Source organism: Gekko japonicus, unplaced genomic scaffold (genome assembly GCF_001447785.1).
Source record: "Gekko japonicus isolate JY-2015 unplaced genomic scaffold, Gekko_japonicus_V1.1 scaffold815, whole genome shotgun sequence".
In the NCBI taxonomy this organism is placed as follows: Eukaryota; Metazoa; Chordata; class Lepidosauria; order Squamata; family Gekkonidae; genus Gekko; species Gekko japonicus.
Genome location: NW_015161974.1, coordinates 434,610 through 448,678, shown reverse-complemented (window position 1 = coordinate 448,678; position 14,069 = coordinate 434,610). Strand labels below are relative to the sequence as shown.

The 14,069-nt window shown below is 40.6% G+C and overlaps 1 protein-coding gene across 1 annotated transcript in view; it reads right to left on the bottom strand.

Moving 5' to 3' along the window:
* The window catches only part of SLC7A6 (solute carrier family 7 (amino acid transporter light chain, y+L system), member 6), a 46,087-nt gene that overhangs the window by 7,553 nt on the left and 24,465 nt on the right, over positions 1–14,069 (bottom strand). The window contains exon 6 of the mRNA XM_015429723.1: positions 963–1,066. Within this exon, the coding sequence (XP_015285209.1) occupies positions 963–1,066 (104 nt within the window). The remainder of the gene's footprint in view (positions 1–962; positions 1,067–14,069) is intronic.

The following is a 14,069-nucleotide window of genomic DNA, read 5'->3' as shown; positions in this document are numbered from 1 at the left end:
ACATAGAGCCAGCTTCAGCACATGAAGACTCCAGAGAGCTTCTAAACACAAGTTTACCACATGTGCATCTTCTTGCAAGCAGATTAGGCCCTGGGTCTTGACTGTGTTAGAAAAATGGTGGTGTCTGTAAATTATCATTTAATTTTTATTTTATTTTTTTATGTTGGTGGTATGTAAAAGTCTAAGGTGGTAGATAGGAACAGAAATGCATGAAGCAAATGAACCACTATATATTACAACTCCAGTTTCTAAGTTCTGAGGATCTTGGAATGCCTAATGGAATGTGCTACGAAATACATTTGTTAGAACTTCTCTCAGGTATGAACACAATATCCACACACTGCCTTACATTTCACATTTATTCTCAACCAGAGTGAGTTTCGTAAAGATTTTTTCAAAGTTGAGTTATGAAAAGCTTTCCATAGCATTAACAGAGCTAGGAGAAAAGTACAGCTCTTTTTTTAAAAAAACCAAAGAAGTCAGAACATCAAAGATCCTTTGGGAACATATTTTTAGGACACTCAGATCACAGTGCAAACAATAGTTTATACACCAAATAACTGTCCTCTAGATGGGTTAAACCTTCAGTTCCTTGACTACCCCAATCCCATCATTCTGTTTTCTGCACCTAATGTTGTCTTCAATCCCCTCCCCCCGCACCCATTTGTCTCCATTGTCCTTTCCTAAAACTTTATAAAAAATAATTCTGAAGAAATATTAATACCAAAAAGATGCAAGCTTTAAAAATGTGTAGATTACTTTTCCACAACTTGCTGAAAACAGTTTACAAAAGAAAATTACATATAGTTACATATAGTTAAAAACAAAAACAGAAGGAACTGCAATTTAACACTTAAGACCCAGCTTAGCCAAAGTGTAGAAGCAAAGCATTTTGGGGGGCGAAGGGGGAGAGCAAAAACACAAACTTCAGTAAAATAAAGCCAACATTAGAAGTCCTTTACCTAGATGATGCTAGAATAGAAGCATTGAGTCCACCAAAACAAGAGAAGGCAACAGCAATTGGAATGAACCAGCTGAATACTCCAAAAACTTGCTCAGCAAATGTCTAATGAATCGAGGGAGAGAGAGAAATAATTAGAACAGGTCCTCTCCTCCCCAAGAAACATAAACTGAACATAAATTCAAAACACACCAAAATGTTAGCATTCAAGAAATAACAAAAATCAGGACTAATTATTTTTTAAAATCAAGCAAACCACCATTAGTTGAAGAACATTTTGAGTCTAGCTTTTCCCAACTCACATTGCACTGAATTTCAGAGATCTATTTATGATTACAAAACCCAGTGCACAAAGAATTAGGAACAAATTCAAACACAACAAAGTTAGCTAAATGCTTCTGTTTTTCTGCCTCACCTTAGCCATGAGCTGAAACATAAATTATAAAAATATAATAAACCAGCCCGGCTCCAAGAACAATAAGAAATGGAAGTGTATTTTTAAAAAAATTCTGAAGTTCTACATAAATCAGCAACTGAAGGCCTTCCTCCAAAATGCACCCTGACCAAAGTTCCCTCTAAGCTGGCACACAAAATTTTAGGTGGCAGCTCAGGAATGTTAGCTTCAGCTCACAAGTAAACTGAGAAGGCATTTTCCCCTCCACTGGAAACAATGGAGGATGAGGACACCTGGGGCCCACAGAAGTGGACCCCCTGGTCCAATCTTTTTGAAACTTTGGGGGGTTGGGGGGGGGTAGGGTTTGAGGAGAAGCACCAGCAGCTATGCTGCAAATTTAGTGCCTCTACCTCAAAAAACCAGTCCCCCACAAGAGCCCCAGATACCCCCAGATTGATTCTCCCATATGGGGCCCATTGATTATAATGGTCCTCATAGGCTATAATGGAGCTGGGGGAAAATTGTGGGTTGTTGTTGTTGTTTTGCACACCCCTATTATGCTTTTCAGTATGATTTGTAAGCTGCCTTAAGTCATAGGAAAAACTGCAAGAGTCCCCCCCTCCAAGTGCTAGTATGCTTTGTAAGGCTTAGCACAGGGTGACGGTCTGAGGCCAGGTCTACCAATACAGTAGAAAGGGCCAGGTAGACCTGTTCTCCAGAGGCCTGGTCTACCTCCAAAGAAGACAACGTTTTCTGTAATGAAATTTCACTTGATTCTGTTTTCTCTTATAATGTTTCAATTACTCTTAAAATATAGGTTAAATATAGTTTAAAAGAATTCATTCTGAGATTTTTACAAGGTTGTAGAAATAACCTTCTAAAAAACTAATTTATGCAACAGTCAAATGTAGACTCGCTCACAACTTTAATGGATAGAAGGGATCCTAGTTTATATCGATGCACACATAATACAAGACCCAGGAAGGGAAGGATGAGAAATTGATTCATGGAGGGAAAAGGGACCTACCATTATGTTTGCACTAGCCCACTGTAGGAAGGGTTAGCATAGCCTTGTAGTGACTACTGGACTTGAAATGGGGGGTTGTAGATTTCAAATTTCAGCAGGCCACAGAAGCACTGAGATTTCTGTGCTCAGTTTAATATCTGTAAAATGGGGATTATAAAGCTACAACACAGAGAAGTGATGCTGAGCCATTATTATAGTAAATAGTGTACTGGGATGGATCCTGTAATGCAAGAACGCAAGGAGATCAGGGCTCTTTCTCTTGTTCTCCTTCCCCCAGCAACTGATTCCCAGGGTTGCAGAATCTACATGGACCAATAACCACGTAAATTGAGAGGCTGCAATAGGGAGGGGATGACATTTCCCTCCCCCCCATCAGCAGCTGGAAGAGTCAGGGTGGGTGATTCTTCCCCTTTCCCCTCCTGACTGCAGCCTTCTGCTCCACATGTGGTTATTCACAATACAGGTGTTGCAACTCCAGGAACCAACTTTCCCAGAGTCAGAAAAGACTGCTAGTGGAAGGGGAACAAGAGAAAGACCCACATCCCTCAGTACATGTTGCTGAATGATTGCAGGACTCACCTCATTAAAAAATCATAGCTGCCATCAAAATAATGCAGTTACAGATACAGGGAGAAAGATTATAGGGAGCTGGAGGACTGACAAGAAACCCCATGATAATCATGTTGCTTAACAAGTGCACTTCAGTAATACTTAGCTGAGCAGACTGTAACAACTGCTTAATTTCCTACATTACAGAACAGCCCTGAAGAAGATTCCATATAGTGTTTGCAAAACAGGAGTGCTTCTTACATCTTTTAATATGTATAACCTTATGTCAGAAATTATCGCAAACAGACCTACTTATGTTCACAGCAAACTTTCCTCATATGTACTGGAGATAGTTGAAAGCTCAGGATTCACACTGCACAATCAAGCAGTTACTCCAGTTTTAGAGTTCTACAAGACTTTCTTCCCCTCAAACGATAATGCAGTCACAGCATTTAGGCTGCATCACAGAGAACTGGAGCTTCAAAGATTAGTCTTATATCTTCTGTCAAGTTCAAACGGTTCTTGAAATTTAACTATGGTTTACACAAGACTAAGGGTCTAACTACAGGATCCATATAACAAATGTAGTCTCCGAGTTCCGTGTCTGCCAACCACGCATGGGTCCAATTTGTATCAGCACCAAGGCATGTGGTGAGAAAGGGCTTAAGCCTCCCCCCCTCCATTTTCTTGCCTGCAGTACAGGGAGTCATTATTGTCTAATCTGGCTAGATGTCAACTTCCCCAATGAGGCAATCAGTGATTAACCACTTGTTTTCAATTGCTAGAGCAGTGATCTCCAATTGGCATCCACAGGGCATAACCCACCCTATGGGTGCCAGCCACAGATGTCACAAATTCTGTAGTATAAGGAGTAAACAAAATTGAAGCTGCAAGTCAAGGATTTGAGTATGCAAGTCAAAAATTAATTCTTTGGTTTATTTACCAAAACAGGTTAGGAATTCCTGGCTTATGACACCGGCCAACACAATTCTGAGTACAACAACCATACCAGTTTTAATAATCCAGAACTTTACTACTATAATCCACACTTCTTTCGCCAGTGTAAAAGTAGCATTGCAAAGTTCTGTCCTAAATCATCTTATGCAGCAGTACACATCTTTTCCTCAATATGTATCAAACAGCACAAAAAATTTCCAAGTCTTTCCAAGTTCTTATTATAAGTTTACTTATGTACTTAATTACAAGCTATACTCACAACTGCTTTATAGTACCATGGTACATACTACCTCCAAGCAGAATATGAGACAGGAGTCAGACAATCGCTGATATTTTATGAAGAAACACAATATTTATTTATTTACTAAAACATTTATATCCTGCCTTTTCTCTTGGCTCATCTTGGAGTGTAATTCGACAGTACAAAGAATGTAGGGCTGGCACATATTAAGTGTTATATTTTTGACATATTTACCACATGATTCTCTACCAATAACTCATAACGTGAAAAGCAGAGCACAATGATGTCCTGACAGAGCCTACCTTGAACTTTGCTCTTTCTATGTCCAGTGAGTTAAGGCAGAGCCATGAAATATTTCAAGATATGAAGCAATAATTATGCTGGAAAAGGAACCCTAAGAAATGAAGTTATATTACTAGCAATTATGCTGGCTATTGTTCTACATGTCTTAAGGATTCAAGCCAAACCATGGGGTTGGATCCAAAGGTGCCCTTCATCCTAATGAAAGGTATCCTTCCACTCACTGAAGATGCCCTTCCTTCCACAAAACTATGTAAAACAGAATTGTTCAGAAGTTTATTTTTATAAAGGTAATAGGGCTACAACATAACAAAATGGTTCAAGAGGGCATGAATGTGAACTACAACACTGTGCACTGTATGTTTATCCTTCTGCTGCACATATTATCCTACTCTCACTCCTAGATCAGTTAAAAACAATCATGCCCACAAATCTAAGAGTGTGTACCTATCTTCTTTTGACTAATAAAATAAATCAGACCCAAACCAAAGCTCCACAGACATTCATGAAGCTCTTGACAAGCTCAGTTATAAACTGGTCCACACATAAAACTGGTTCGTGTATAAAACAACAGAACTCTCATCTGGTATGGAAACTTGTTTCAATGGAGAAACTATGCACTCACTAAAGTTCCTTGTAAACGTGCCACTATACCTGGGTATCAATGTACTGAAACGCATCAGCCTTGACATATAAAACTTGAAGGTGATGGGAGTCTTTTGAAAAGTGTATTTCCTTATTCTGCACAGCGGTAGACCAGTATACAAGGAAATGCAGATTAAAAAAATTATCAAGTGTACTGAATTAAATGCATTGCTTTGAGTGGCAAGAAAGGGAGAGAGATCAGCTCTGTCATCAGCATCATAACCATCTCAGGACTTAACCCCACAACTTTTTGTTCCATGATCACACCAAATCCTGTCAAGCCAGACCTATCCTGGGAATTTCAGATCTGGAATTCTCTGTAGTTTTCAAACTATTTCTCAGGGACATGGGGCCCAATTCAGATCAGGACCATGGTGCATGGAGAGAGAAGATCCTTAACCCCCCCCCCACACACACACACACTACCCCCAGTACCTCCAGGAGCTGTTATTTACCACCAGGAGAAGCTTACATGTACCTCTGGGGCAATACTGCCTCTAAACTGTGGAGTCTTGTGAGCATAAATTCAACTTTGTGAGCTACTGGCATTAAAGCTGTGAGCGAGTGATTTGACTACTGCATAGTTTGCTCTGGAGCCATCCTCCCTGAGCAAAGACAAAAATGTGTGAGCTGGAGGTTAAAAAACTGTGAGCTAGTGCACACTAACTCAGCTTAGAAGGGAACACTGCTCTGGGGTACCTATAAATTTCTTCAACAGGGCAAATAATGGTTCTTCCAGGTGTTTCAGATCAGAAAAATTACATAGGGAGGGGGGAAGGCTTAAGTCCACTCTTCATGCGTGTTGTCACTGTGGTCTTGGTCCTAACTGGGGCCCTGACACACCTGAGAATTAAAAAATTCCAGGAGCTCCAAACATGAAATACAAAGTGTACATCTGGTTTGACAGGACCTGAAAACAGTGTAATGATTATACCACTAAAGACTAACAAGGTACCAAGAGGCTTGTCATCTGTTTCACAAGAGAGGTAGCTCTGATTATTGCCAGATCTTGCTGATGACAAGACATGAAGCAAAGAAGGGGTTAAAGAGTAATAATCTACTGCCAATCTGAGGGCCTACCTACAGGCAGCTACTACAGAAGCATTTGGTTCGCCATAACAGGAGGAAGACATCACTATGGGGATGGTCCATTTCATAAAACTCAAGGCCTCTTCTGAGAAATTCTGAAGAGCAAGAAGCATTAAAAGATTTAAATCATTTACACTGCAGTTTGACAAAGCACAGGCGTATAGCTTCTCCTGAACTGCAGCCAGGAAGTGATTTTTTAAAAGTGGATTAACAAGGAAGTCTGATTAAATCCGCCCCCCAACTCTCCCAATTAGAAAGATTAAATCACAGATAAGCACAAGCATCCATAATTTTCGCTTTAGCAAAAGCCCAAGTCACCAGAAGCAAAGGGCAAGATGCCAGCTGGTTACAGCTGGGTGCCTGAACCTGAACTGCTTACAGTTGAGATGCTATCCTAGGTTAATCTCAAATGACATAACTTGAGTTGCTCTACATAAGTCTTATAGCCTGGGACTCACATATCTAAAGGACCATTTTCTCCCAAATGCGTGTGTCAACCACCTACTAAAAGTTCCTCCACAATTACAAGACTCACTGGAAAAGACAATAATGCTAGGAAATGTTGAAGGCAGTAGGAGAAGAGGAAGACGTAGTATGAGATAGATGGTCTCAATCAAGGAAGTCATGGCCATCAGCTTGTAAGACCTGAGCAAAGCTGTTAATGACAGGACGTTTTGGAGGTCATTAATTCAAAGGATTGCCATAAGTCAGAAGCATCTTGATGGGACATAAAACACACACATTGTTTTCACTACCCCCCTCCCCAAATGTGCTGCATTTCCATTAGAATGGTCATTTTTTATCAAAAATGTATTTTGGAAAGTACAGCAACAAAAAGACTTTGGCTTCATGTAAGGTACAGGAACACAATAAGAATCAAACAAAACTGGAAAACTGCCCTATCCTAAGGGTGGTGGGGGGGAACCATCTTGGGACAAGAGATCTTTCAAGCAAACCTTTTTCGGGGACAGATCTCACAGAAAACGCCAGAGGAAAACACTAGGTCAGCACGCCTGGTTCTCCTTCCAAGTTCCTCAAAGAGGAAACACAACTTTCCTCCCCCACCTCCTATTTTCCCAGTACAGGCTGACTCTTTGTTTGCCAATTCTACTGATCCTTGTCTACAGCTAGAAATTCTACAGACCTTATTCAATTGAGTACAGGCTGACTCTTTGTTTGCCAATTCTACTGATCCTTGTCTACAGCTAGAAATTCTACAGACCTTATTCAATTGGAAGCCTCCTCAATAGATAGGAGACTTCTAGCCCTCATTCGTGCCCTCCACGAACATACATCTTTGAGGGTTAGATATACCAGGCTGGGGCACTTGACTGATAGAATTCCCACCTTAAAGGGAGTTAGGCAAGGCTGTATGATAGCTCCTGCTCTATTCAATTTTTACCTCAAGCTTGCTATTGCAATGAGCAGGAGCTGGATATAAATTATACAAAGACAAAGGTGATGGCCTTTGGCAAGAGACCCAAACTAAGGAAGTGGAGGGTAAATGGGCAGAACCTCGAACAGGTAGCTAGTTTTCGCTATCTGGGCATGATCATCCAAGCCTCTGGATCTAGGACTGCCCATAGCCAGGCAGCTGCTTGCTCGGGTGAAAAATCCTCTCATGGCATTCTTAAGTTTTTTAGCTCCCAAGGGGGCTATTTTGTACCACCAGCTTTAAAACTTTACAAGGCCAAAACACTTGCCCAGATGCTCTACGGAACGCTGCTTGGAGCGCCTCCATCTAGCTATGCTCCTTTGGAGCTAGTCCAATCGAAATTTTTGAGAGCAGTGCTCCAAGTTCCGAGATGCGTATCCAACGCAATGGTACGGCTAGAGACTGGCATGCTGAAGGTTGAAGCCATGATTGCCTTATACTCCATCTTCTATTGGCTGAAGATCAATTTGAACCCATGTGGACTAGTGCCCCTGATTCTGTCTGATGCCTTTGAATCTAATTGGCTGATTTCTGTTAAGCGGAAAATCTCGCTCTTGGGGTATTCTCCCTTAGCGCTTTTGGAGATGGGTAGGGACCGAGCTAAGTTAGAAATAAGACAGAGGATCAAGGATACCGAACGTCAATTAGATCTACAGGTGTCCCCAACATTTATAGCGCCAATTAGAATTAAATACATCGTTGCGCAGGCCCCATATCTTAACGTTTTGGAGTCACGTAAACTTAGGAGGGCATATACTCTGGCCAGATGCTCGGCCTTACCCTCTGCAGTTCTTGAGGGTAAATTTAAAAAAATACCCCGAACAGAGAGGCTATGCTTGTGTGCGTTGGGGGAGATTGAATCCCAGGAACATGTGTTCCTAAGATGCCCGGTATTTGAAGAGGCTCGTACTAAACTTATTAATCCCCTTCTGGCAGGCACTTCAGATCAGGACAAGGTGGAGAACTTGTTTCTTAACCTTGAACACACAGCGCTCTATCAGATTGCGAAATTTTGTTCCTTGGTGGTAGAAGCGCATCAGCATGATGGTTGGCACTCGGGTTAGGACTGTTGATTTTAACTTGTACCGTTCCCTTTGGTAATATGTTTTATTCTTTTATACTATACTGTGTTTTATGGCAACGTACTTTTAGTTTGGTTTTAATGAACGTAACGTTTATAATGTTAGCTCTTTTTACCTTGCTGAATTTTGGAAATTTTACTATTTGGCCATTGTAATTTATTTTTTCTGGTTTTATATTGCTGGCTAATCGCTGTTACAATAAATTCATTCATCCATGTTATTCAATTGTCTATAAAGCGCTTTTTGATTATGTTTGAAACCAGGCAAGATCTTGAGAAGACATTGGCAAAATGTCTACCTCTCCAGGACACTGGCCTGAGCAGATTTTGAACCAATACCTCCAGTTTCCACAACCATTTAACCCACCACCATGGCGTCTTGAGAAGACATTGGCAAAATGTCTACCTCTCCAGGACACTGGCCTGAGCAGATTTTGAACCAATACCTCCAGTTTCCACAACCATTTAACCCACCACCATGGCGTACCCCTGAGGTAGCCCAGTCCACTTAAAAGGGCAGTGTAATCTCTCATTAGTCATACACAAAATTCTCCAGATCACCTGATTTCTACCCATTCTTTTTCTGTCCCAAACAGAAAATTTGCCTAGCAACCTTTCTAGATTTCTGCCTACCAGCCTGCTGCTCTCCTTCCCCGCCATGATTTATTTCAGCATCTCCAGATCATAGCCATACTTCTGAGTTTCCTCTTCTTAAAATCAGGGATGTATTTTTATTGCCTGAGAATAAATCACCCTGAATGAGGGCCCTAACTACATGTTATTCTGTTTACAGATCTGCCCTGGGTTCCGTCAAACTAAATGTGCAATAGGAATTCCGTGCCAAAATTTTATTCTCAGGAATGCATCAGCATGTTTCAAATCAGGACTAGAGCATACAAGGATAGAGAGTTTGCCCTTCCCCCTACCCTGTTCTTCCATCCTGAAACAGATCCAGGGAGCTGGTATTTACCCTGTTGAGGAAACTACACTAAAGTATGAGATCTCAATACATTTGAGAATTGATTCAGAATCCACTGAAAGCTTCAAACATGGCAATCCTACTGCACATATGGTTTGACAGGATCTGGAGCCGAACAGTGTAATGTATAGTTCTGCCCCAAGTGTTCATTCTGAAGGAACATAGAATCAGGTTGTAAAATGATTCATTTTACTAGGCAAGAACAGGTGCAAGCATAAATAAAAAGATATATTTTCTATCCAGTTCTAGCTGAGGAAGGCAGGATCTCTATATCTTAATAGCAGCACTAACACAAAAAAAGAGTGTCTAAAAATTTGTATCATTCAGCAATAAATTCAGTATACCATGGAAGAGTCAGTTTCCTGAAATACTGTGCCAGAAAACTGATTGTGTAAGGAAGGAAGAGTCAAAGGAGAATAAAACAGACATTCCTAAAGTTATTTTACTCAGAAGTTCTCAATGAGTTCAAAAATGCAGTCACACTATGAACTAATACCTGGAAGATATCAGAAACTAAATGAAAAAATATGAAAAAATGCAATCCACTTAAAGGAATGACTATATCTGTTAACTCCTAACACATTGTATTCTAAGAAGGAGAGAGAGGGAGAAACATGTTTTAACTGTTTATATCTAATAAAGCAAAAGCCGCATTGTGCATTATGGCATCGTTAGGTATGATATGCTAGCTAGCAATGACTATACTAAGGAACAGGACAGGCTGCAACAATATAATGCTCTCTTGAATGAAGCATTCAGTCTCAATTACCTGAAAAAACAAACAGGCTAGAAAAGATATAAAATAATATGTTGCAATGAAATTTCTATGAGATCCTAACAAGAGTTACACACTGTACATATGTTATCTCCTGAATCGGGACAGGTTTTTGTATAAATTAGTACCCAGGCAAGATCAGTCTTGCTCCAAAATGCAATCCCCAGTCAAGAAACTGTTCTAGTTTGAAACTCTTTGTGAGAGGAGGAGGAATAAATCAGATGCTTCTGAATTAGAAAGCTGGTGTGTTTGTAAACAGGACAAGGTTGTTTAAGATGACTTCAAGGAAAGCCAAGGGTGGAAAGATCAAGGTGGGCAGCTGTGTTGGTCTGAAGCAACAGAACAAAGTTAGTGTCCAATGACACCTTTAAGACCAACAAAGTTTTATTCAAGGTGTGAGCTTCCGTGTGCACATACACTTTGTCAGATGATGAAATGGAATTACATATCATAGTTATATATACAGGAGTGGCTTGTCAAATTAGCATGCAAAATAGTGAAGATATTTTTTTAACAGATCAAAAGTAGAACGTTGAGTGAAAAGGTTATCAAGTACACAATGATTGCAAGATGAAAACCTCAGAAGTGCAATGTAGGGAGAAAATGGGATATATATGCAGCTTCTTGTAAGTGGCACCACTGAGGCGGATCTGATTTCATGCACAGCACCACTTGAGGCTGCAAACTTTTCTGCCTACCACTTCCTGCCAGTCTGTGGTGCCCCTTGAAGTGTTTATGCTCTTTGTGGCCCATGATACACTTGTAACCACATTATTTGTGAGTGGTGACCACATTATTTGTGAGTGGTAATCTATTACTTGGAAGTTGCTACTCTTAGAGTGATGATTTGCTGCTAATAGTACTAGTAGAGAGACTGGGAATTCCATGGGGTATCTATTGTGTGATGGAGGAAATCTGTGAAAATCACCAACCACTTCTCCGCTGGCAGAAGGGTTTTCTACTAGTTAAAAACTAGTTAGAAATATTTCCTCTGTCACTTTCAGCCTGTCCACTTTGGACGGTAAATCAGTAGGCTGGAAACAGGCTATTCCTAAATTCAGTGGCTAAGACACTGTTGCGTAAGGCAGTAATTACTCTACTAGTACTATTAGCAGCAATGGAGTAGGTTGCAGAGGAGAGTGACAATAATGTTCGGGGGCCTGGAGACCAAGCCCTATGAGGAAAGGCTGAGGGAGTTGGGAATGTTGAGTTTGGACAACAGGAGGTTGAACGGGGGTATGATTGCTCTCTTTAAGTATTTGAAGGGCTGCCAGAGAAGGGCAAGGAGCTGTTCCTGTTGGCAGCAGAGGATAGGTCTCGCAATAATGGGTTTAAATTAAAGGTGGGAAGGTACCAGCTGGATCTTAGGAAAAACTTTTTTACAGTAAGAGTTGTGCAACAGTGGAATCAGCTACCTAGGGAAGTAGTGAGCTCCCTCTCACCGGCAGTCTTTAAGCAGTGGCTGAACAAACACTTGTCAGTTATGCTCTAGGCTAATCCTACATTGAGCAGGAGGTTGGACTAGTTGGCCTGTATGACCCTTTCAAACTCTGTGATTCTATGATTCTAAGTAGCGACTCCCAAGAGACAGATTGCCACCCACAAATAATGTGGTCATAAGAGCCTCATGGAGGGGCTACAGAGGGCATAAACACTTCACATTTACATCAGTTCAATCGTCATAGTATCTCCCAAAAATCCTGGGAATTACTGCTGATATGTTAGATGCCTTGCAGAAGTACTGTTCCCTGGGAATAGAGGATGACTAGTACAACAAGTCTGTGTAGTAAGTATACTCTATGACATCACAAACCAGTACTGGAGACAAATATGTAAAAGAAGCTAAGGAAGTTGAATCTCAACTAAGAAGCTTTAACTGATAGATAGGTCTTGAACTAAGATAATATTAAATTGCTGGACCTTCTTAGAATTGTGGGTGCAGATATGTAAGAATGAATACCAGATAAGCTTAACAAGAGCTTATGGGAACATCTTTCAACTGACTTCCCAAATCTTCCTAAAATTATTTACACCAAAACTCACAATCCCGAGTAACCAAATGCTTACTATTTAAAAAGGTAAAAGGGAAAGAAAAGGTACTCCGAAGTAATGGCACAAAGGAAAATATATGAGGAACAATGCGCAAAATGTACTAACTATAAATAGATTGCAAGAAGCCAAGAATTATACTCATAAATAGTTAGCAAGATAAGTTTCCAACACATTCATATAACAATTTGCTGCTCTAAAAAGAAAGCAGCCAATTAAAGGACCTTTCAAATCTGAGCTTTTCTCCCCTTCATATCTCAGTGGATCTATGTTTAGGATGTTATACTTTTTAAACATTATAGTCACATTGCAGAACCTGTGTGGTTATCACTGAAAACAGCCCTTTGCATCTTTACCTTCTCCGTTCTCTCCCTGAAAATCGCAACAAAAATCCAAAAAGCACAACATGACACGTCATTAGAGTTCCAGCTCCTCCCTCCCCAGTAATCAGCTACCAACAAAGCAGGTGGATGGATCTTGTTTCACTTACATGTTATTGACGGAAGAGGAGACATAAAACCATTGTTCTGGGTGGCAGTCACTCTCCTGGAACATCTAGTTCCCGCCAATTACAATGGAAATTCTAACTAACTCTAATGCTGACATTATAGTGCAAATACAGATTGAAGCCAGTTGTCTGCCATGTTCTCTGAATGCCATTTCACAAACACACACACACACACAATATAAGAATGATAAAGAATAAACTAATTCGAGATCTGGTCAGAGTTCTTTAGGACTGCTTTCCACAATGCAAACAGTGGAGAGGGGCACACCGGAAAGGACAAGCAGATCCTAATCTGAAAGACCTGGAGTGGCTCAGTGGCGGGGTGGGATTGAACACAGAAAACCAAGTCCCCATGAAACTCATTGGGCAAATCACTCTCTCTCAGCCTGACATTCCTCACACTGCATTTACCAAAATAAAGCACCATCTCTTAAGCACCTCGGAGAAAGCGTGGATACAAACTTTAACCAACTCAAGTTCACACCCACCAACATGACAGGAGTTAAAGTATTAAAGACCTTAAAAGAGAAGTCCATACTTCTTCTGTTCCTTGTATGTGAACATTACAGGACTTCAAGCATGTTCATGAATATCGGCTTCTGCGTTCACATTATCTCACATAAAAGATCACAGGCCTTCAAATTTATGTGAAAAAACTTGGATAAAATGCTAACCTTTAATGTAACAGAGTTCTACACATCACAACACTTTTAGTGGGACTAGAAAGCAGAGAGGTGATGTAACCTATCAGCTTGAGATCGATAAGTTCAAACATTACGCATGTCAACACCTAGGTAAGTAAACAGATAAAAGATAAGATAGCTAGTCTCTTTTTCAATGTATTTCAACATGACAATGCACAATAACAATGGAATAAAAAACAGGAATGTCTTTCAAACACCCTCTTTTGGTATTAGCTGTCAATTTGCAAAATACCTTTAAGAAGTAAACAGCTACAAGAGTGCTGATGGTTCAGGCAAGGTGCCAACAGTGGGTTCCTGCCTCCTCATCCAACTCAACCTGCCATGACACGTGCTGCAGCCCACTGCCAGATGAGACGGTGGACTGGGAAAACACAC